The sequence below is a fragment of the Salmo salar genome, chromosome 26 (genome assembly GCF_965601325.2).
Source record: "Salmo salar chromosome 26, fSalSal1, whole genome shotgun sequence".
NCBI lineage: Eukaryota > Metazoa > Chordata > Actinopteri > Salmoniformes > Salmonidae > Salmo > Salmo salar.
The window spans coordinates 31,108,217-31,133,139 of record NC_138316.1 but is presented as its reverse complement, the minus strand read 5'-3'; the positions used below and the strand labels follow the sequence as shown (position 1 = coordinate 31,133,139).

The 24,923-nt window shown below is 44.0% G+C and overlaps 1 protein-coding gene across 3 annotated transcripts; it reads right to left on the bottom strand.

Annotated features, from left to right (window-relative positions):
• Positions 1–791: 791 nt before the first annotated feature.
• Positions 792–22,929, bottom strand: LOC106597484 (epithelial splicing regulatory protein 2). 3 transcript variants are annotated; one of them, XM_082969608.1, is made up of 17 exons: positions 22,722–22,929; positions 22,401–22,553; positions 21,782–21,910; positions 15,114–15,227; positions 13,595–13,709; positions 13,395–13,496; positions 12,968–13,022; positions 12,302–12,412; positions 12,006–12,138; positions 11,751–11,793; positions 10,877–11,178; positions 9,971–10,201; positions 9,587–9,785; positions 8,174–8,378; positions 7,150–7,345; positions 3,077–3,176; positions 792–2,564 (listed from the first exon to the last, which is right to left on the bottom strand). In XM_082969608.1, exons 2-16 carry the CDS (start codon positions 22,530–22,532, stop codon positions 3,087–3,089), a joined length of 2,157 nt encoding a protein of 718 aa, XP_082825734.1. In that variant the 5' UTR covers positions 22,533–22,553; positions 22,722–22,929; the 3' UTR covers positions 792–2,564; positions 3,077–3,086. The 3 variants fall into 3 exon arrangements, with proteins under 3 accessions (XP_082825734.1, XP_082825733.1, XP_082825735.1); XM_082969607.1 differs by having other exon boundaries at positions 22,401–22,905; XM_082969609.1 differs by lacking the exon at positions 3,077–3,176 and having other exon boundaries at positions 22,401–22,906.
• Between the last annotated feature and the right edge of the window lie 1,994 nt (positions 22,930–24,923).

Sequence of the window (24,923 nt, the reverse complement as noted above, 5' to 3'; positions counted from 1 at the left end):
TTAACATTCCTGCAATCAGCATGTCAGTTGCACGCTCCCTCAAAACTTGAGACATCAATGCCATTGAGTCGTGGACATTTTAGAGTCGCCTTTTGTCCCCAGTACAAGGTGCACCTGTGTAAGGATCATGCTCTTTAATCAGCTTCTTGACATGCTACACCTGTGAGGTGGATGGATTATCTTGGCAAAGGAGAAATGCTCACTAACGGGGATGTAAACATATATGCACAAAATTTGAGAAATAAGCTTTTTTGTGCATATGGAAAATGTCTGATCTTTTATTTCCGATAATGAAACATTGGACCAACACTTTACATGTTTATATTTTTGTTCAGTGTAAATAAATTGGTAGTGTGGGAGGAATGATGGTCATGATCCTGAAGAGATCACTGATAGACAAATCACTTTATTATGCAGGACTCATTTCATTGGAGTCATCCATACCTACACTGGAATATACATGTAGAATTTACTGGATCAGCCTTTCAAATAGCCTACTAATAGGGATTACTAGAAGACCTTATTTATGAACATGTGCCATTAACAATCCGAGACATCTTTTGCGCCACAAGTTGTCCAATTCAATCCAGTGTAAAAATAAGTTTCATTGATGCATTATGCCATACATTCATAAATGCTTTTCACAGCAAAAAAAAGTTAGTTGTGTATAAGCACACCATCCACCAGGTCACAGACTACTGTATATTGGCCTCATCTAAAAACGTCTGACTTCAATAGAATTTCATTGATACAGTTCAGAACAAATTAAGGCAATTTAAACACTGGGGCAATAAAGTTTCATGTATTTATTCAAACAGTTATACACACATACAGTAGTTAAATTCATACAAGTCAAGTCTCAAACTTGCTTAAAAGAAACAAAAAATGTTTTCCATCTGCCACCAGAGGTCAGCCAAGCCACAGAGGGGGCTGCTATTGCACTCTGGGTAATATAGGCACAGCGAAGATGAGAAACCAGACTAGAGTTCTCAGCAGCCCAGTCACAGGAACAACTAATTCTGCGTTTTTTTATTTATATATATATATATTTTTTTTTTTTACACAGTTTGTCGGTCCAAAAACAAGGGAGAATAGAAAGCATGCTACAGAAGACCGCGGTTTTCTATAAAATATAGTCTGGAAGAAAACAGATGGCACAGAGATCTACTCTCTTTAAAGGATAAAGGATACTGTTAAAGATCATGCAGACCAACAGCCAACTCTTTTCACATTTAAATAAATCTACATTTTAGGAAGAGTTTTTGGATTAAACAAAGAATCAATATTTGTCATGCTAGTATACTAGAGAACTAAATGACACTTCAGGTACTTGAGCCTTAGCCTACTCTGATTGTAACAAAGAGTGCTTGGACATATTCTAAATAGAATGGCATGCCATACAAATGCTTTCACAGCAGAAACAAACACTGTTACACAAGTAGCTGTCATTAAGCTCAGCATCCAGCATGTTACTGGCTCTCACTACTGTACATAGTGGCCTTGTCTTTTCTAGTTTTAGAAAAGGGAGTAGTGGAACGAGCGTCTGATTTCCCTTCTATCCAGTACAGTAGTAGTTTCAGTTACAGTCAGTCTATATGGCTCTTATCTATTATTACACTGTACAGCCCAGCATTGGAAGGCACATCATTTACAACTAACATGCATACATCGTTTTTGCAGACATGCACACGGTAGGCTACATACAGTAGTGTTTTCAGACTGACAAACCAGACACAGGGGAATAGGGATTTTGTTTGAAGGTATGAACATCTTATATAGTGGGGCTGTAGTTGTCATTTAGCTAAAACAAGGGGAGAAGTGGTTTCATGCTTTAGGTGAGTGGTACATTTCATTGGCATCGTCGGTGGATGTTATGGAAGTATTCACACAAGGCACTTCGTGCCAGACACACAGGAAGGAGGATGTGCATCATATATAAAATATATGTGTACAACCTAGTGCTGTGGGGAGAGGTGTCTGTCAGTCTGTGTATGAATGTTGAGAGGGAGCTTGAGAAAGAGGCTAAGAGGGAGGAGAGTCGGCAGATTGTTTGTGGGGAGGTGTGTGTATCAGTAGTGGAGGGAGAGGAAGTGACGAGGAGGAGAGTCGGCAGATTGTTTGTGGGGAGGTGTGTGTGTGTGTGTGTATCAGTAGTGGAGGGAGAGGAAGTGACGAGGAGGAGAGTCGGCAGATTGTTTGTGGGGAGGTGTGTGTGTGTGTGTGTGTGTGTGTATCAGTAGTGGAGGGAGAGGAAGTGACGAGGAGGAGAGTCGGCAGATTGTGTGTGTGTGTGTGTGTGTGTATCAGTAGTGGAGGGAGAGGAAGTGACGAGGGAGAAAAGGAATCAGCAGTTGCGGTCCTCGACTCCTCCCTCCATGGTCGCTGTCAGCTGGTCGAGGTCAGTCGCAGCACACCAGCAGACGGACGGGGAGACCAGACAGGGGGTGGTTGGCGCGCTCGGCCACGGCCCGCCTGGCTGACTCCTCGCTGGGGAAGGTGATCAGGGCCTCGCCGCTACGCTGGCCGCTGAAGTTGTACAACAGGAGGACGGCGTCCGGCTGGAGCTGGAGGCAACAAACCACAGGAGATGGAGGAGAGATGAAGAGTTGTGGAGAGAGAGAGAGAGGGGATAGAAGCCACACCACTCAGTCATTAGCACCATCCCAACACCAGGGGGCCACAATCTGGCAAAGGAGAGAGGAGATCCTGAACTGATCAACCCAGTAGAGTTGGATGAGTCACACGAGAAACCACAGGTCAATGCAATTCCTTGTACTGCATGCTTCCCTTTAGAAGAGCTACAGTCCAAAAGCAATCCTCTGATCAGTCTTTGGGAGCAGGTTAGCAATGTGTTAATCAACTCAGAAAGAACACCACTAGGTTAACACACTCAGGTCAAGGGCTAGATGGATAGATAGAGGAGAGGAAGGGAGAGAGCGAGGAGGAGAGAAACAGAAAGAGTCACTTTGGAGCACACTGTTGATTTGACATTAGGCAGGTGGACTGGCAGGCAGGCAGACAGGCAGACGGGAGCCATGTGAGGTACAGGGTAGGCTGGTTGAGGGTGGTAACTTACCTTAGTCTCCCTACAGACAGAGCCACTCTTTGGGCTGGATCAGACTCCTGGTCTGTCCCTGACTCATCTGAACCATGCTGCTGTAGTCTTCAGGAGAGTACTACAGTGTAATGAGGTTCACAGTCAGACAGGGGGACTCAGTAGAGCATTATATACGCACAGACACCACATAAATACAATCACACTTAAAATGTATACACACCACACACACACACACACCATAAGTCCCCAACAACCCACCTAAAAACTGTCATTGGAACATACATACAGTTGAAGTCGGAAGTTTACATACACCTTAGCCAAATCCATTTAAACTCAGTTTCACAATTACTGACATTTAATCCTAGTAAAAAATCCCTGTTTTAGGTCAGTTAGGATCACCACCTTATTTTAAGAATGTGAAATGTCAGAATAAGAGAGAGAATGATTTATTTCAGCTTTTATTTTTTTCATCACATTCCAAATGGGTCAGAAGTTTACATAATTATTATTTGGTAGCATTGCTTTTAAAATTGTTTAACTTGGGTCAAACGTTTTGGGTAGCCTTCCACAAGCTTCCCACAATAAGTTGGGTGAATTTTGGCCCATTCCTCCTGACAGAGCTGGTGTAACTGAGGCAGGTTTGTAGGCCTCCTTTCTCACACACGCTTTTTCAGTTCTGCCCACAAATGTTCTTAAGGTCAGGGCTTTGTGATGGCCACTCCAATACCTTGACTTTGTTGTCCTTAAGCCATTTTGCCACAACTTTGGAAGTATGCTTGGGGTCATTGTCCATTTGGAAGACCCATTTGCAACCAAGCTTCAACTTCCTGACTGATGTCTTGTGATGTTGCTTCAATATATCCACATAATTTTCCTCCCTCATGATGCCATCGATTTTGTGAAGTGCACCAGTCCCTCCTGCAGCAAAGCACCCCCACAACATGATGCTACCACCCCCGTGCTTCACAGTTGGGATGGTGTTCTTCGGCTTGCAAGCCTCCCCCTTTTTCCTCCAAACATAATGATGGTCATTATGGCCAAACAGTTCTATTTTTGTTTCATCAGACCAGAAGACATTTCTCCAAAAAGTACGATCTTTGTCCCCATGTGCATGTGTATGTTCTGCAATTTTCGCATCAAATTATGTTCATCACTAGGAGACAGAACGCGTCTCCTTCCTGAGCGGTATGACGGCTGCGTGGTCCCATGGTGTTTATACTTGCGTACTACCGTTTGTACAGATGAACGTGGTACGTTCCAGGTGTTGGGAAATTGCTCCCAAGGATGAACTAGACTTGTCGAGGTCGACAATTCTTTTTCCCTGAGGTCTTGGCTGATTTCTTTTGATTTTCCCATGATGTCAAGCAAAGAGGCATTGAGTTTGAAGGTACCTTGAAATACATCCACAGGTACACCTCCAATTGACTCAAATAATGTCAATTAGCCTATCAGAAACTTCTAAATCCATGACATCTGTTTAAAGGCACAGTCAACTTAGTGTATGTAAACTTCTGACCCACAGGAATTGTGATACAGTGAATTATAAGTGAAATAATCTGTAAACAATTGTTGGAAAAATTACTTGTGTCATGCACAAAGTAGATGTCCTAACCGTCTTGCCAAAACTATAGTTTGTTAACAAGGAATTTGTGGAGTGGTTGAAAAACAAGTTTTAATGACTCCAACCTAAGTGTATGTAAACTTGTGACTTCAACTATACATGCATACACTACAAGTGTAATGTAAGACACCAATCCACCACTCTGAACAGTTTCTCACCCAAACTGAGTGCTCAGTCAGAGACAGCACAACACATTTCTAACTGATCCAGAAACCAGGGGATAACCAGTCAGGATAAGATTACAGTGTTTAGCCAAGAGTCAGGACTGAACTCAGCAACACTCTCTCTTTAGCATATACACACACACGGTGTGTAGGACTGTAACGCCCTACAGTAACTGGTCAGGTGTTCTCACATGCTGGGAGCGTAGAGTTACCCCCAAGGAAAACACACACATATGACATTAAAAACCAGCAGAAACTTTTCTAAACAAACCTTCAAGAGCACAAAGAGACCCAAACCTTTAACCAAAACACCTCAGTCCCATCCCTGTATCCTCAGGCTAGAACACCTAATACACCTGCCCAACCAGCCCAGTCAGTCACAGTACTGTGAGAGTTCATACCTCCTCTGTAGACTCACTCCACCGACTCAGCCAATGAGGGAGAAGCAAGAGAAGGGGAGAGCACAAGTCCCTTATTGAATATGCTGCAGTGATGAACCATGGTTTGTGTTGCAGTAAAGCATTCTGGTAGCTAATATATGAGCACACTGACTGTTCAATTCCGAATGATGGGTTTGCCTACAGGCTTGTAGTTAAACATAAAGCTGGTTTTGTCATGAGGTGGGGGAATTATACAAATATGCTATTAATGAATAAGAAGGATTTGGACAGTTTGTCCAGGTATTTCTTAATTTGTGTGTATTGTTTTGTATTACTGCACTGTTGGAGCTAGAAACATAAGCATTTCACTGCACCCGTGATAACATCTGCAAATTGTGTACGCGACCAACAGCATTTTATGTAACACAAGTCATACACTGTACAGACAGGAGAGTCCTACACGGGTCAGTTCTGGAGCCACACCCGCCCCAAACCAATTCAGAGGCCCATCTGACATAGATTTTTCTCCTCAACCTGATCCACCTGCATAGAATTGCCTATAGCTGACAAAACCTTTACATTCAATATTGTTTAGATAATCAAATAGTTAAACAAACAATTCCAAGAATCAAATATAGGCTGCAATAATACATTTATAGGCTATAGCCTACTCAAACTTTAACCAGCGCACCGGTTTAAACTTGATATGGCCTGCGTATGGTCCAACTTAACGAAAGCCTGAATTAACGTTATAATTAACTGAATTGGCCCACCTTAAACAAATACCTGCTTTAAAGTTTTGCTGGCTGTGTAGCCACTCCATCTACCGGGTTGTTATCCTTGTCAACAATGACTCGTGCAGCACCTGTTTCCACTATGGTGTACTTCATAACAGTTCTTTTTATTTCTCCGGTTAGGCCTACGTTAGCCATTTTCACGTGAGCTAGGCTGGCCAGGGAAAGTACACTTGGCAACGTATTCACGTGGGGGGATAAAACATACGTTTCAGCACCACACAATGGACAGCTCCCTGATCCACTGCGTGCATGGCTGGTCGCCTACATGTCTGCCTCACCGCTCACAGAATGGAATTCACAACACAATAAGCTCCAGGGTTTGTAAAAAAATATATTATCTTGATTTAAAATGCTTCCGACCCGCAATATAATTGTTCTGAACCGCGAGCCGACTCGTGGGTTGAAATAACTTTTTCATTGCACCCGCTAGCTGACTTATTTTGCAGGTCAACCGCTGGGAGCTGACCAGATGCAGGACTCTAACCGACAGCTCCTAAACCCTGTAAAACTAGCAGAACATCCTGCTTTGCTACCGTCGGTCACACAGGCACAAACATATACCCACATCAGACAGAAGATGTGGTATGTTACCTGTAAAAATACAAGGCAATGTTTATATGAGCCCCTTATTTCCAACTCATTTGCAGGTATACTCCTTTTATACATGTCAGTGGGTAACTGGCAAATTGGGAGGGATGTTGTTAAACCATGGGGGCTGTTTGCATTTCAAATTAGGGAGGTGTTAAAACAAATGGAAGTGTTCATGAATTTACCTGAAAAAAAGCAGTGAACCAATCAGAGACCCAAAACCTGTATTTTGGTTACAGCGTCTGAACATGCAGGAATCATGACTAGGTCTTAGGTGGCTTTTAATTTGCCATGTTTTACCCCCTATAAAAAAGCTGGCATGGTAAAATTCTGGGATCTTTGTATATGAAAGGGACAATACACAAAAAAAAGAGTGGCAAAGAAATCAACCAAGACACATTAAACGGCAATGGAGTTTGAGGAGCGGGACTGGGGAGACTGGAACTAAGGAGACTGGGGTAGAGGGAGGGAGGGACTGTTTTAGGGGACTATGGAGGGAAAAGGAGAGGTTAGTAGTGGGGGTCATATTGGAGGTTCTGACCTGGTATCCCTGGAAGAAGCTGAGGATGTCTTTGACCCCGGCGTTGTAGGGCAGACCCTGCATCCTAACTAGAGCGCCGTGCTGTGGCATCATGGGAGAGGCAACGTGGCCTTGGGCATGGGGCTGCTGGGCTGCTAACGCTACTGACCCTGGAGGAGACGCAAAGTAGCTCATCGTGGAGGGAGAGACTGGGGGGCTAGAGCGAGAGAGAAACACATTCATTTTTCTTTCTTTGGAAGTGTACATTATTCAGAAGATGTTCCAGTGTTAAAATCAATACCCAACATGGCACTGTGAACTGCATACATACATGAAACACACATGATAAAAGAGGATGTACAGTTCATATTGACAAAACCCTAGAGGGAGATGGTTGTGTGGTTTGTACACCAACCTGGGGTAGTATGCAGTGTAGTTCACACTAACCTGGGGTAGTATGCAGTGTAGTTCACACTAACCTGGGGTAGTATGCAGTGTAGTTCACACTAACCTGGGGTAGTATGCAGTGTAGTTCACACTAACCTGGGGTAGTATGCAGTGTAGTTCACACCAACCTGGGGTAGTATGCAGTGTAGTTCACACCAACCTGGGGTAGTATGCAGTGTAGTTCACACTAACCTGGGGTAGTATGCAGTGTAGTTCACACTAACCTGGGGTAGTATGCAGTGTAGTTCACACCAACCTGGGGTAGTATGCAGTGTAGTTCACACTAACCTGGGGTAGTATGCAGTGTAGTTCACACTAACCTGGGGTTGTATGCAGTGTAGTTCACACCAACCTGGGGTTGTATGCAGTGTAGTTCACACTAACCTGGTAGTATGCAGTGTAGTATGCAGTGTAGTTTACACTAACCTGGGGTAGTATGCAGTGTAGTTCACACCAACCTGGGGTAGTATGCAGTGTAGTATGCAGTGTAGTTTACACTAACCTGGGGTAGTATGCAGTGTAGTTCACACCAACCTGGGGTAGTATGCAGTGTAGTTCACACCAACCTGGGGTAGTATGCAGTGTAGTTCACACTAACCTGGGGTAGTATGCAGTGTAGTTCATGTTCATGTTCATGTAGAGCTGTGCAGGGTGGTGCTGTGGGGGGTAGTAGGCCAGGGTGGGGTGGGGGCTGAGTGGGGGCTGGGGTGTTCTGGGGGTGGCCAGTAGGGGGGGCTGGTACAGAGCAGCCTCAGAGAGCATGGCAGGAGAAGGGAACGCAGCATAGGCTGGAGGAGCCAGACCTGGGGAGAGGACAGAGAGCGAAGTTCAGAATCTCAGATACAGTAACATACAACTACACGAGAACATTGGATCCTTATCATAACCTCAATATTATTACACCATCATGCCTAAGCCTGCACATCAAACATCACGCTGAACCATCACACAGCTCCCAGCAGCATACAACATCAATCAAATGTATGTATAAAGGCCTTTTTACATAAGTAGCTGTCACTAAGTGCTTATACAGAAAGCCAGCCTAAAACCCCAAAGAGCAAGCTATGCAGAAGCATGGTGGCTAGGAAATACTCTAGTTTTTCATATGATTGATACGACTGTATATGTTAGTCACATAAAAGCCTCAATGTAGTATTCTACTCAAAGTTGCTCCAGTCTGTCCTTGGTGTTACCCTAACCCTACAACATAAACACAGTGAGGGACGGAGGGAGGTAGTGTATTTACACACACACAGGCTGTATGGGTCTGTTCCCACATTGACACAGTCAGATGACCTTGTGGGCTGAGGGTGGGTTTGCAGGTACACTCCCCAAACCAATCTGGCAACTCAAGTGACCTTGTTGGGCTGAAGGCGCCGAGTCACCTTGTGGGGATGACCGTTCCCAGATACACTCTGCTACCAACCTGGCAACCCAAGTGAGTGGCTGCCATAACTCCAGGTCAAGCCAGTGAGATTACAGTTGTCAAACATGAGGTTGAATAAATGGGGGGGAAAAAAGTCAAAAGCAAACAGCAACAGCCATTTGAGCAACTGCTCTCAAAGTGTGGCCATCAGAATTCACAACAGCCAATAGCCACACCAAGAGTGTGCACTGCCTTCTAGTGATATGATAAGCAGGAATCTAATCTCTATAGCAACAGGGCACTAATAGAACAAAGTACACTGGGATAGATAGACACACCCACTTTAACCATGTGTATGCAAACAAACCCTTCAGAGTTAATGGGTGTGTTACATCCACCTACATTATACAACTAATATGGAGGGCATTATTACTACAGCTAACCCTGCCTGTGTAATATGTTCCCTGAACCATTAAAAAATGCATAACCCTGACTGAAACATGTCTGTTTTAATAATAAACAAGCATTTCTGAAAGCTACTTCCACTGTCCTGTTGTCCTTACTACATATTCTCCTGTTTATGTGATATGTTCTGAAACATCAATGGGACACGCAGCGATTGAGCTAGGTCTATTATGGACTTACAGGGTAGTTTGCAGGGTGGAGGGGACAGGCCGCTGCGGTTGAGTGTTCCTCCCATCAGGACGAAGCTCATCTCCTCAGTAGAACACTGGAACACCTCCACATAGCGGTCCTTCATCATCTTCTTGTGGCACTTCTGGGCCACCATGAACGCCCTGTCAGCTGACCTCATCTGAATGAAGGCGTCACCTGAGGGACGACCCTGGAGAGGAGAAGGAGGTTAGAGATCAGAATGATGCTCTGATGGAAGGGTTAGGGTGGGAACTTTGGTCGCATCTCAATAGTGTAGAGCTGCTTCCGAATCCTTGGCTTGTACCCATCACTTCATCTACACTAAGTATTTAATAGAAGACGGCTGAAAGTACCATGGCGTGTGTGTACCAGTACCTGTTGGTTGAGCACCATATGAACTCCATGTGGTTTAATATCAATAGTGTATTCTCCCATGAACTCCAGTATATCCTCTATAGCAGCGGTGTAGGGTAGACCTCGCAGACGGACACAGTCCCGTGTGCTGCCAGTCGCCAGGTAGGGGGGCGTGGCCAAGACCGGCATGGGGACCATGGAAGAGGAGGGCAGCGTGGAGATCAGAGGGGTGGACATGTAACGGTTCAGGACCTAACAGAGGGCAGAGGTCAAAAGGTCAGACGACAAAGTCGGCACTGACTTCATTATATTGCTGTGTTTCTCTGTGTTGTCATGTTGACGGTCATTTACAAGAGGCTTTGATCTAATAGTCAAACAAACAACTCTGGTGTCACGACACGAGCACCATCCTCCAGCCAACTGACTCATGGGGACCACATTCTATGCTGGGTCACGTATAGTCCTTCAACTTTAGTCATGTCTTACGCTATAAAGGCAATAGCCATTGCACAACAAATTAAAATAAGAGAATTGGTTAAATATGGAGAAAGAGGTTCATCTCCAGTAGTCCTCCTTTCTAAAGAAATGACCTCAAGTGACAGGCAGTGCCTAGAACACTGTACCTGTTGGACCTGTACTTTAAAACACTCTATGCATCTACCTCACTGTGACTGTCTACTATAATGTAACTGTTGCACCTTGGCTGCAGTACAAGGGAATAGCTTGATGCATCTGATAGTAGGTTAAGTAGTAAAGAAACCCCATTGAGTTCCTAGATGCCATTCCTGTTGCACCTCACCTGCAGTCCTTATGAACAGCTCTACATTCTACTACACTGTACCTGTTGGACCTCAGCAGTGCGTCTGAACAGCTCTACCTCAGTGACTGTCTACTACACCTAAAAACAGTGACTGTGCTGTGTTTTACCTGTTGGACCTCCGCTGCAGTGCTTCTGAACAGCTCAATGTATCTCTTGCCCAGGATCTGCTTGTGTTTCTTCAGGGCGTTCAGAGCGTACTCCTCACAGGAGAACAGGACGAAGGCGTCGCCTGTGGGCCGCCCGTCAGGGTACTTTACGAAGAGTAGGCCGTCGCTGGCGTCCGTCGCGGGGCTGTCGGCCCCCAGGAAGGTCAACACGTCCTGGGGAGAGGCGGTGAAGGGAAGACCCCTCATCCTGATGATCACCTGGTTCTCCTTGGACAGGAACTGGGACACTTCGTTGGACGTGCCTACAGTCACACAGAGGGAGAGGAAACAGAGTTAACTATAAGTGAGAAATAAGACCTTTAGCGATTTACTTGGTCCCTTTAATATGCAAATGATTGTTGCTTATTGTCACTAATAAATAAAATGATAAAACGCATTACATCACTTTAAAATACAAGAGTAGACATTAAAACAAGAGCAGTTTGTCAGTCTAGGGCACACAGTATCTTCTGAAAGTCCAATGTCTTGACAGATATTATATTATTGATCTCCAATCGTCTGGCTAGAGTCCAGACAGACACTAGTCTCCCCCCCTGCACGCTCTCCTGTATCAGCTCTGCTCTTTGTCTCTTCACACCACCTTTGTATGGCGCTGAGCTGGGCCTTTCACTGGCCGCCGGGAGGATGAGGTGAGACACTGTCGGCCAGGGGTAAAGTTACCTTCCTCCAACTAGCCTCTGAGGGGTGAGGGTGAGGCTCACAAAGCACCTTTCATTCCCCCAGGATAAGCCAGAGAACCGGAGCAGTACAGGGCAGAGGAACAGGGAGAGTCCCTCTAGTCAAGGGAAGAGAAAAAAAAAGTCTGAAATCTGACCTCCAGCAATCTTGAGGAATTCCTCTCCTGTGGCTTTGTATACCTGTGAGGATGAGAGGAGACTTTTAGCAACTCTAAACGACCTTTCATCTGACCAATGCAACATGCATTGTGCTACAGTTGGAAAACATTACTGTTTTTTCCTCTTAAACAGTATTGGCTGCATAGCTGATGCTGTAACGGTATTGAAGTGATGCAACAGCATTAGTATGGCTGTGTTAGATGTAGGGGCTGCTGTGTTACACGGATGCTGACCTCAATGTATCTGCTACCCATGTGGTGTTTGTGTCTCTCCAGGGCCAGGTCTCTGTGCTCCTGGTTGATGAACCGAACCAGGGCTTCGCCGTTCCTCCTGCCCTGGGCATTCAGACAGAGGGCCACACCACCCCTAGAAATACACAGGGAGAGGTTGGAGGAAAGGTCAGAACAATTTGACCCTCTATGGAGACGAAGCTGCAGGTACAACTTCCTGTGGGTATTAGTCGCCAATTCTCAGTGGAACCGTGGCTTAAATCACATGACACACACACAGTCATGTTTTGGTAACATACTTGGCGATGTTGAGGCCCTTGAAGAAGCGGGCGATGTCCTGATCAGAGGATTGCCATGGCAACCCCCTGGCTCTGATCACTGTCTCACTGTCCACTGGTTCAGTCTTACTGCTGCAGGGGACAAACCAGGGGGGCACAGTCAACATGGAGAATGGTGTTTAACGGTTACACACTAAACTCAATGCTGCATGAGACAGAAAGTAGTGTTCAGAAACTCTTGAAGACAATGTAAATGGACTTGAATAGTACTTCTATATTGTTAAAAACCAAAGTGTTTCAGTAAGTTGTCTTCGTCAGAGAGAGACATGGTAAAAACTGGGACTGATGCAGTTTAACAGTCTACTTCACACTACTCTAACACGGAAACACACATGCTAGGGGTTGTCAGGGCAATGGCTATTGGACACCGTAGTGGGATTTGTGTGGTGCTATTGGATAGCCAGTTAAGTACTTAATGGCAAAGTTGGAGTGGTTTAATGACACGCTTGTGGTTTCCCTTGTTGCTGTAATCAATGCTGCGAGCCTGGCTCTGAACATGGGAGGGACGGTTGGTTAGGCTTCAACTACAGTAAAACACTAAACAACAGGTTTAGTATAGAGACGTGGCCACACAACCTCATGGTTGAGTGAGGTAACATGGAGTCGATGCACTGAGAATATACATACCATGCTCCCGATTCAAGCTTGTACTTCACAGCTTCAAAGCATGAGAATTTGTGGTCTGCAAGAGATTCAAACACTAATTTACAATATGGATCAAACTTCTATCCACATTTACATTCAAAAGGACCATACTGATCAAAAATAACTTCATATTAGGCTTGACATTGGACCCGCCAACAGAAGCCAATCAACTTCACTTATATTGAGACTGAACAATATAACAAATGTTGTTTTTAAGTGTTGCTCCACGCTGCCAGGTTGTTTCATGCTCAACAGGTCTGGCCTGCCAGCCTGCAACTTCAGCAGCATTCCTGTTAGCCACCTAGCGTAGAGCGATTGACTGGGCTGTGGGGTGGCCAGGTGGGACTGGCACAGACAGAGAGCGGGGGGAAATGCGACAGCAAAAGAGGAGAGAGATGTATAGACTTACTGTATGGCTCAGCCAGGATGTGCAGGCAGAGCTGGACCATACATCTCACCTCCTTCAGCCCCATCACCTGCTCTGACAGGGGAAGTTCTGGGATGCACACATCTACACACATGTAAGGATGTTTTATCAGTCATTTATAGAAGTACTAGGAACATCAAAAGTGTTGACTGAAATTACAATTTGATCTGACTCAGACTTACATTCTAGGATATAGGGCAGTGTTAGGTCCTGGACCTGTCCAGCATTGGGACAACATTTGTGAAACTCTTTCCTTACATCCACAAAGGTGTAGAAACACTCTGGCAGGACCAGGTTCTGAAACAGACACACAACAGGTAGGTCAGTCATTAGTCCATTCAACATTCACTGAATAGTAGCGTACTCTGTAGACAGACCTCATGAAAAGAAGGGATAATAGGAGTGATGCAATGAAGGAGGGAGCCAGGAATAGGTGGCATAAAGAGGTGAACAAAGAGGGGAAGAGAAAGCGGGATGATTGTGTGGATAGCTAGCATTCCTGTGCAGATTATGACGTTACTGCTCAACACAAGCACAGGAGAAATACTGCTAACTGTGACCCAGGAATTACAACTTACACACATAGCTAAAAGGTCAAATGTAAAGAAGATATACAAACAAATACCAAAGACTCATTATCTGGACTGAATTATAGCATTGTGCCTACTTCACCTGAACAAAGTCCAAGAGACTGATAAACATAATACATTTTCCGTGTGTGTGTGTGTGTGTGTGTGTGTGTGTGTGTGTGTGTGTGTGTGTGTGTGTACACACACACACACACACACGACACACACACACACACACACACACACACGTTCAAAAGTTTGGGGTCACTTAGAAATGTCCTTGTTTTTGAAAGCAAAATTTTACAGTGTAGACATTGTTGTAAATGACTATTGTAGCGGGAAATGGCTGTTTCTCAAACTAGACACTAACGTACTTGTCCTCTTGCTCAGTTGTGCACCGGGGCCTCCCACTCTTTCTATTCTGGTTAGAGCCAGTTTGTGCTATTCTGTGAAGGGAGTAGTACACAGCGTTGTAAGAGATCTTCAGTATATTCTTGTTCTGAGAAAGGAAGGCTATTCCATGCGAGAAATTGCCAAGAAACTGATGAGTTTCAGAAGAAAGTTCTTTGTTTCTGGCCATTTGAGCCTGTCATCGAACCCACAAATGCTGATGCGCCAGATACTCTACTAGTCTAAAGGCCAGTTTTATTGCTTCTTTAAATCAGAACAGTTTTCAGCTGTGCTAACGTAATTGCAAAACGGTTTTCTAATGATCGAATTAGCCTTTTAAAATTATAAAACTTGGATTAGCTAACACAACGTGCCATTGGAACACAGGAGTGATGGTTGCTGATAATGGGCCTCTGTACGCCTAAGAAGATATTCCATTTTATTATTTTATTTTTAAATCAGCCGTTTCCAGCTACAAGTCATTTACAACATAAAAAATATCTACACTGTATTTCTGATCAATTTGATGTTATTTTAATTAGACAAAAAAAAGGTGCTTTTCATTCAAAAACAAAATTTAAGTGACCCCAAACTTTTGAACAGTAGTGTGCATACATTTTTTTATTTTTTATTAGTGGAAATTCCCCTAACTAGGTCAGTAAATAAGGGCAATTATATTTTCTATCAAAATGGCTACATTTCCCCTAAATGGTAGGTTAGAAGACCAAGGGCCACTCAATACCTTCTTGGAGGCCTCAGGGTGAAGGGCCTGTCGTATGATGAGGGGCCCATCAACACACAGTGTGTAGGAGCTTCTGCCCAGAGCCTTCAACTCCGCTGAGACGGACTGCTGGAACTGTAGGGAGAGAATGAAGAAAGATACAAGAGGAGAGTTATTGTGAGAACATACAATGAGTCACACACACACAACAAAACTAAAGTATTCAGTGTAAACCACTTGTGCCCAGCAGACAAACATGGGGGTGCCAATGTCACCTCTGAAAAACCAGAGTAACACAGTACTGATTAATTATGCTCTGCTGCAGCAAACTGCTAACTACAAAGGTTTTTATGCTTGGTTTGTTTTAAAATAATAGTGCTCAGGGAGTTCTCTCCCATAAGAATTGGCAGTGTTTCTAACCGTTAACACTTTAAATAGGCCAAGTCTTTAAGCCTACTGGTACGAACAAGTTCCCTGAACAGGTAGGTTTGTGTTTTCTGGGGGAATAACAGGTAGGGAGGCGTCCTGAGATTGAAAGATGTGACTAGGTTTTTTCAGGTGTTTGCATAGCAAGGAAGCAGACAAGAGGGATTGTGGTGCTAATCAGCACCTGGAACAAGGAGGATTTCACTTAGCAGTTAGACCAACAGTCACAACCAGACAGGAAAGGTGAAAACAACCAACCCCAGCCAGAGAAACCAGCTGCTGCTTCGCTTCCTATAAAACAATGTTCGCCAATCACTAGCCCCTATAAACACTTACCAAGCCCCACAGCAGGGACTCCCAAATAGGTCTGTGTTTAGTAATAATCATCACATTTAATGTGGCCCATTACCAGTGTTGTGTAAACTTTACTGGTGTCTTTTAACAGTCAGACATAACATCTCACCATCACCTCAACCAACAAACTGACCTCTCCAATTTGCCAGTTAGTGCTGCCAATTGTATTTCTAGCTAGGCTGGCTTCCTTCTTTGAGGATATAGTTTTGGTATCCTGTCTATTAGGGGAGAGTGGGGTAAGTTGAGCCACCCTTGTTTCTAGGAAACCATACACAAAATGTATCACGTGACCAAATTTTGAGGAAGAGTTCATCATTATATGGAGTCTGAAGGAAGAAACCACATGGAAAAAGTGATAAGCAAGTTATGTCCAAAAAATATATATTTTCACCAAGTCAAATTAATGTATTGTGTTAAGAGGTTTCATTATGCATGTGTCTAAACCACAGTAGGTCATTATAAGATTGTTCTATACATCAGTTGGGGTCTCTATAAGCTTCAATATGAGCTCCTAAACCTGGCATGGAAGCCTCTAACACATTTGGTTGAGTGTGGTGTACCACAAGGCAGCTGGCTTAGGCCATTATTGTTTCCACTAATGATATTCCAGTGACCTTTAATAAAGCATGTGTGTCTATGTACACTGACGACGCAACAGTATATATGTCGGCTGCGACAGTAAAATAAATAACTGACACCCTCAACAGAGAGCTCCAGTCTATGAGCTCAAGTGTTTGTTAGGTGCTAAGCCTGTGTTAAAAGACAAAAAAGCTATTTTGATTGTGTTGAATTGTGTTTTGGAAATAAAGATGGGCATGGTTTTTAAAAGGTAGCGGTAATAATTAATTCAGTACAAAAATGTGTAGGTGGCTTAACATACCCTGTTCTGTGGCTCAATTTAAGTTGTGCCAAGAAACCACTTTTTGGACAAGTTGTGTTCTCAAAACTAATGTTTTTATGAATTCTGATACACAACATTCTGAAATATATGTAGATATCTTTGTTAGAAAGAAAACTAGATTTCCCTTGATGGACTGATAGTGAAAGTAAGAAATGGCTCAATTTAACCCACATCAAATAGGCAACACCTCTCTCGAATACTCTTTCCATTTCTAATAAACTATTCACCAATTCGTGGTTTGTTTAGCTACTACTTATCATGTTATCTCTCCAGAAGATCTAATGGTCGTTAGTGACTAATTGTCAGTCAGTGAAGCTAATTTCACATGGCCACATACGACATCCAGCCTCCAGACAGTAAGAGTGTGTGTTGCTGCTGGTGCGTGTTAGAGCATTCTTCACACAGAGAGCCAGGAGATATATACATGACCTCTCAACAGCTGGCGACTCAACTGCCTGAGAGAGGAGCCATGGGTGCTGTTCAGTAGGGCACACCGTAGGAAAATGATTTGCAACGGAAAGCTTAAATCTGTGTCCCTATTGGCCAAGTTCAAGCAGTACCTCCCAGTTTCAAAATGTCTTCGCCCTACTAAACATGACCACCCGCCTGGCTCTCACTAATCTACACGAGGAGATTTATTTAACTAGGCAAGTCAGTTAAGAACAAAATAATTTTTTTACAATGGCGGCCTATCCCGGCCAAACCCGGACGACGCTGGGCCAATTATGCGCCGCCCTATGGGACTGCCAATCATGGCCGAATGTGATACAGCCTGGATTCGAACCAGGGACTGTAGTGACACCTCTTGCACTGAGATGGAGTGACTTAGACCACTGCGCCACTTGGGAGTTCAACTTGAGGGAAATAATTATGTTAATGACGGGCTCTTATTTCAACACACTTGCCGTTACCCACAAACACCATCACACAGGGCAAAACAACACTAGACCCCATACCATGATCATATGCATTGTATTGAGACTTCAAAAGAGAGTTTTGTTGAACCCTTCATTGCATCTATTGTCTACAGCTATCCTGAACCTATCACACCCTAAAAGGGATGAGATGTTTGAGTCCTCGTGGTGACCGGGACCAGGATGCTGGGTTATTGTTGGACAGGTCTGTCTTGCCACGTGGAGCTGTGGGATCCCATGCCACTTCAGGGCCTGGTACGCTACATTTCCCCATAGTGTGATAACATCTGGGTTAGGGAAGGACTGATACACACAGGAAGCTCATTGGCTGAGGTGGGCCAGTCAGATAGGCCCCTAAGACTACTGACAGGCTTTCTCTGAAAAGACTGGCTGCCAAGGATCCAGAGGTCAAGAGTCATCATCTGGGAGCCATGACAGATGATACACAGTGTATGTCATAGTATCAACATATGTATCTGGTAACATCTATGGTATTTATAGTCATTTAAGTGTATGTCATAGTATCAACAGATACTGTAATGTATCTGGTAACATCTCTGGTATTTATAGTAATTTCATTCATTTAAGTAGCCCCATAGATAATAGAACAAATATTAGTCAAGGAAAGTCTCGACCGACACAGTTGAGTATGTGACAAAGAGAGGAACAAAACAGACCAAACAGGTTGTGGAATTGAAAATTATTCCTCTGTTTCGGTGGGTAGAGCATCATTCTCAGAAGCCATCGGATATTAAACATTCTTCTGTCACCTCAGACACTGACATGCAAATATCTATCACATGCGTTTAGTTACCAAGAACCCTCTCCACACACATGTACAAGCAGGAACAGACCAGGATGTGAAGGTAGTTGTGTTCAGACTAATGCATGGTGGGTGAGGTGTGGTGTTTGTTAGCTCACGGCTGTTTTCACATCTATGCAGCCTCACCTTGTACAACCAGCAGGATTAGGAATAGAAACAAATGGTTTCAAGGAACTAAGCGACCCACCCTTTACTCTATCCTCTCTGCCAAACCAGCATACTATTAGAGCAAACATGTCCAACAGGACAGGCCTAACAAAGGAAACAGGTATTGATAAATATGCCAACACTAGCAGCAAGGCTGTCAGAATAGGAAATGTCAACATGCAACAAATGAGAACGTGCATAGACGGTCACTGTAATATAACTAACCTGGCCAGCCAAACCATTTATTGATTACCATTGGTTTCATTTTCCCCATTGGGAGGGTGGGTGGTTCTCTGCTGCACTGTGCCATGGGTGAGTATGAGGTAGGAGTTTACCCTTAAACCTGGCCCCATCTGTGTTTGCTCTGTGGTATAAGCTATAGCTGGTGTGTTTGCATGGTGTTGAGGCTGGACCCATGGAGAGGAGTAGAGCAGGGGTGGTGATGAGGCTCACGATAAGGGAGTAGAGAGTACCAGTGTTACAGTCACACCACTGTCCCAAACTTTAGTCACTTTATGACTGGACTGTGGAGATTAGATGTTGACAATCCTGGCTCTGTACAGGATCCTCTGGCTTGTTCTCTACAAGGCACAATACTGTTGGAGAGCAGGAATGGAGAAGACCGAGGGAGTGTTTTATTGCTGCTGGCACTTTATCTTTCATTATCTGCTTCTGCTGTGCACCTGCCCCAGTGCCTTCACAACCTGGAACAGGGTGACGCTGCCCCACCTATGAGAGAGACTTAGCAGCACAGAGAGCAGAACACGCTTTGCTCCGGGGTCCCTGGCACAGAGCAAGTCAGAGCCTGTGTACTATCACTGCACTGATCTGAGGCTCTTCACACTCAATACTGGCCCTAATAAGCGAGGGCCTAAGACTGACTGGGGTGCAATGAGTCCAAACCCCAAATGTCTTCCAGACAAACCCATTGATCTGAGAACAGTTAGAGAAACTACAACAGGATTCTGACTTTTTATTTTTATAAACTCAATCTTAGGGAAAGAAACTTGTTGATATGAATGGAAGGCAGGCTACAAGCACACAAGGAACAGTAAGTCTCTACTCCCCCCCCCCCCCCCCCATGGAAAGGGTACAGCCCAGTTCTAATCTCTATCGCCATTTTTCTCAGACTGAATAAATCTTTCACCAAAGAAAACAAATCTGCGTCCTTGGCTTGGCTACTCTGGCCTTATGACATTGACAGGTCCACTGAGATATGGTCTCTGCTAGGTTAGTTAGCTATTCCTACCTACAACCCCAAAGGCAGTCTCTCCTATGACTCACATTAGCTGAATGTAGCTTTATCTCCATTCCTCCACTGACTGCCTGGCTTAAATCAATAGAGACAAATAAACTAAACCTGACCAATGGCAAGAGAAAGTGACCTAGCAGACAGAGGTAAGCCAGTAAAAAATGGATTGTTCTAGTTAATCTTTAAAGGGTCCGCAGACTCACAAAACAAATGAATTGGGACGGCTTGCTGGTATAGAAACTCAAACTACAGATGATTTCAGCAATCAGAAATCAGCAGTGAGAGAGCATCCTGCAGTACGGATCTACTCTAAATCTATATAGTGTCACAACAGCAAGAGCACTGTCAACCTCAGGGGCCTTATTGCAAAACGTTGTTGTTGAGGAAGGACTGGTCACTTCAACAAAGCTGCTTGTTGCATGGGAGAGGACCACAGCAGTGAGTCAGACAGCGTCTCTAATCATAAGCCTAAATCACACGTAGAGCCTGGTAATATAGGATTTTTAATTATTGAAATACTGCTGGGGGCGGGGATGGGATTTGGTGTAACTACCTACCTACAGAGTGCATACAAATACTCTCAACACTGCAGGCAGACAGAGCGCTTGTGAAACACGTTTGGCAACATAAGCCCTTCTTTTGTCAGGGGAGGTGGAACCTGAAAACACTTACATCCTGATCATCATGAACAGATTGCCTTATCTCACAACTACCTGGCCTGAGAAAACAGGTGCTGGGCTATGGCCACTTTCTCTCTCTCCGTCCTCTCTACCCAACTACCTGGCCTGAGAAAACAGGTGCTGGGCTATGGCCACTTTCTCTCTCTCCGTCCTCTCTACCCAACTACCTGGCCTGAGAAAACAGGTGCTGGGCTATGGCCACTTTCTCTCTCTCTGTCCTCTCTACCCAACTACCTGGCCTGAGAAAACAGGTGCTGGGCTATGGCCACTTTCTCTCTCTCCGTCCTCTCTACCCAACTACCTGGCCTGAGAAAACAGGTGCTGGGCTATGGCCACTTTCTCTCTCTCCGTCCTCTCTACCCAACTACCTGGCCTGAGAAAACAGGTGCTGGGCTATGGCCACTTTCTCTCTCTCCGTCCTCTCTACCCAACTACCTGGCCTGAGAAAACCGGTGCTGGGCTATGGCCAGGGGTCTCTGTCACTCCCCCACTTCTCTCTCTCTGTCCCCTCTACCCAGGACGGGTATTTCTTTGCATTCCCAGCTAAACATTGTCTTCCAGATGTCAGCAGCTTGCATCAGTCTGGGACAAGACTAGACCTGCTTGCCTCCCCGTCCCTCCCTCAACCCCACGGCAGTCGCTGCTTAGCCAAGCAAGCCTACTCAAACCAGCAACTACACTGAGCCGGTCCCAAATGGCACCCTATTCTCATAGTGCTCTGGTCAAAAGTAGTGCACTATAGGGAATAGGGTACATTTTGGATGCAACTACTCACTGCCTGTCAAAGAGTTTAATAGGCCTAACAGCAGCCAAACCAAGTGGAAGAATTTATAAAAGTCAGATACCTTTCAGGGGGTTCTATTTGTTGAGAAAAATCGACACACCTTGACATTTACCTAAAGCTTCATCATCAAGCTTGTTATGTCCTGTTATGTCCCTCCAGGTGGATGGCGACAAAGACCATTTGAATGCTGTCAGTCTTACCATGAATGGATGTTTTTGCCAGTTAAAGTTAAGCCATTATCATAGAGGTTAAATGCTTTGTTCAGCATCTTAAGCTTCTCTTTGGAGTCAGTTTTAAAATATTTAAGTCTGAGAATGCAGGAAAGCAAAGGACAAGACTCCAGATTTGAGTCCTAAAATGTTTTAGGGCCTGAACAGGAATCTTCACCAGTAGCCTAATCAGTCTCACCTGTTGCAGAACTTTGTCCAGAGGTTCAGCCTTGTAGAGTTCGTCCACAGACAGCCCAGTCTCCTCTTTACTCTGGTCTGTCAACTCCAAAGAGTCGGGCTTCACAAGACGTCTCTGAAGTTTCCCAACCTGTGAACGGAATCGGTGTTTCACCACGGCATGTGCCACCCATCCTAGTTATAAACTGCAGAGTACAGCTTGGTGAAAACGCAACTAATTTCCCAAGTCAGCACTAAACATGACAGGCCAATTTTATGAACTCAGACCATCAAACAAGCAGTCAATTGTCAAACAAAGCAGTTAATTGTCAACGCACAGTTGCCAATGTCAAGGCGTTGACATATAACTAAAAGGTATGCTTTCTTTCATCCTCTATTTAAAGCATTTCACTGAAGTTAAATCTGACAGGTCTAGACTACACACCCATGAGCATATCGGTTGGATTAGTTGAGGCCCATGCGCACTTTTCTTTTAAAACTGTGACCCACAAATAATTACAGAACGCGTACCTTTGTTGATTAATATGTCTGCTGTCAAATTAAAACATGAATCCACTACTTAGACACAAAACACTAAAAAGTCCAGAAGAAACCTTTACAACGGGTGAGAAAGTCCGTACCTTTTTCTTATGTAGATCCACAATTTGCCACACCAAGAGAATTATTTCCCTCTCATCCGAACCCAGTTTACCCCCATTTGCACCAGCTGTTGCCCCAAAGAACACCACCAGAGTATCACTGTGCGAAGCCATCAGGGACCACAAGGGTAAAAACTACAATTAAAAGCAAAGATGAAATAAAAATAACACGAGGGTCCACCTTTTTCCAGTGATAAGAGAAACAAACAAAAGGTCTGGAAATGCAATTGAAGTCAAGTAAACGAATAGGGGGAAAGATTATTTTCAAGAGGACACGAAATAGATTTCGACCAAAGACTCTACCTGATCAAGTACTTGAGCGTGTTCTATCCAGAGATACTGGTTTAACTGGTAAAGAAAATTGGAGAAAAAAATCCCTGTTTTCTTTCACGCGAACTCCATAAACCCAGAATTATTTTTTTTCTGTCTCGCTATTTTCCTGAGTTACCTGTGTAAGATTCAGCCGCTTACTTTCAGTCAAGCTCCCAGGGAAGTTGGCCTATTGGCCGCTTGGCAAAGGTGAGGGCGGGACATAGCGCATCAATACCTATGTAACCTAACCTGATTGGTTTAGCATGTTTGGCGGAAGTAGTAGCAAATAAGAATCCGGCTGTTCACACACCTTTGAAGTAGCACAGCATCTAACGCCTCGATCACACCGACAGTGTTCTTGCGACTTGGCACACCAGAAGTAAGGCTACATTCAAATCAAGATCAAATCAAACGTTATTTGTCACATGCTTGGCAAACAACAGCTGTAGACTAACATTGAAATGCTTACTTACGCTCCCTTCCCAACAATGTAGAGAAAAACAAAAATAATAACAGGAGGAATACATAAACAATGAGTAATGATAACTTGTCTATATACATGGGGTACCAGTTCCGAGTCGATGTGCAGGGGCACGAGGTAATTGAGATAGATATGTGCTTATAGGTAGGGATAAAGTGACTAGAAAAATAGAATAAACAATAGCAGCAGCATATGTGATGAGTCAAATGCAGTCTCTCAAAGGGGGTCAATGCAGATAGCCTGGGTAGTTATTTGGTTACTATTTAGCAGTCTTATGGTATTGGGGTAGAAGCTGTTCAGGGTCCTGTTGGTTCCAGACTTTGTGCATCAGTACCACTTGCAGTAGGGTAGATGAGAGAACACTGTGTTTGCCTTGCAGCATTGCTTTGCACAGGCAGTTGCAATGCATTCTGTGTGGTGCATAAGTGTGATATATCCAAGGTATGCATCAAATTGTATGTGTAGACTTAACAGAAATAGTAGCAAAATGGCAATGTTTAAATTTTGTTAAACACATATCCAGTAAAAATTATGGATTACATAATGAACAAGTTTAACTGCAGAATGTATTACCCAGCATTGATGCAATGATGGTGTCAGTCCATGTTTTTCAAAGAATATAGGAATTTTAGCTTCTCTTGTGCCAAGTTTGAAAGTGAAACTCTGTTGCACCACCTAATACAGAAAATACATGTATGTCCCTGGCTGGTAATGACTAACCATCGCCAGGTTTGTCAAGCTCCTATTTATTTGCTACAGAATCAAATAACATTGTATTTGTCACATGCGCCGAATACAACAGGTGTAGACTTTACTGTGAAATCCTTACTTACGAGCCCTTTTAAAAAAAAAAGTAAGACAAAGTTTTTTTTAAGGAAATAGTAACAAGATAAAATAGCAATAATGAGACTGAATACAAGGAGTACCAGTACCGAGTCAATGTGCAGGGGTACGAGGTAGTTGAGGTAATATGTACAGTTGAAGTCGGAAGTTTACATACACCTTAGCCAAATACATTTAAACTTAGTTTTTCACAATTCCTGACATTTAATCCTAGTAAGAATTCCCTTCTTAGGTCAGTTAAGATCACAACTTTATTTTAAGAATGTGAAATGTCAGAATAATAGTAGAGAGAATGATTTCAGCTTTTATTTCTTTCGTCACATTCCCAGTGGGTCAGAAGTTTACATACGCTCAATTAGTATTTGGTAGCATTGCCTTTCAATTGTTTAACTTGGGTCAAACATTTCAGGTAGCCTTCCACAATCTTCCCACAATAAGTTGGGTGAATTTTGGCCCATTCCTCCTGACAGAGCTAGTGTAACAGAGTCACGTTTGTAGGCCTCCTTGCTCACACACTTTTTCAGTTCTGCCCACAAATGTTCTATGGGGTTGAGTTCAGGACTTTGTGATGGCCACTCCAATACCTTGACTTTGTTGTCCTTAAGCCATTTTGCTACAACTTTGGAAGTATGCTTGGTGTCATTGTCCATTTGGAAGACCCATTTGCGACCAAGCTTTAACTTCCTGACTGATGTCTTGAGATGTTGCTTCAATATATACACATAATTTTCCTCCCTCATGATGCCATCTATTTTGTGAAGTGCACCAGTCCCTCCTGCAGCAAAGCACCCCCACAACATGATGCTGCCACCCCTTTGCTTCACGGTTGGGATGGTGTTCTTCGGCTTGCAAGCCTCCCCCTTTTTCCT

Bases quoted from the DNA above. Each gene is read 5' to 3' on its own strand.
- LOC106597484 (XM_082969609.1), bottom strand. From the start codon at position 22,532: ATGGCTTCGCACAGTGATACTCTGGTGGTGTTCTTTGGGGCAACAGCT. The intron at 13,497-13,594 runs GTAAGTCTGAGT...ACATGTGTGTAG, and splicing joins ACTGCCCTATATCCTAGAAT to ATGTGTGCATCCCAGAACTT. The intron at 13,023-13,394 runs GTAAGTCTATAC...AATCTCTTGCAG, and splicing joins CATCCTGGCTGAGCCATACA to ACCACAAATTCTCATGCTTT.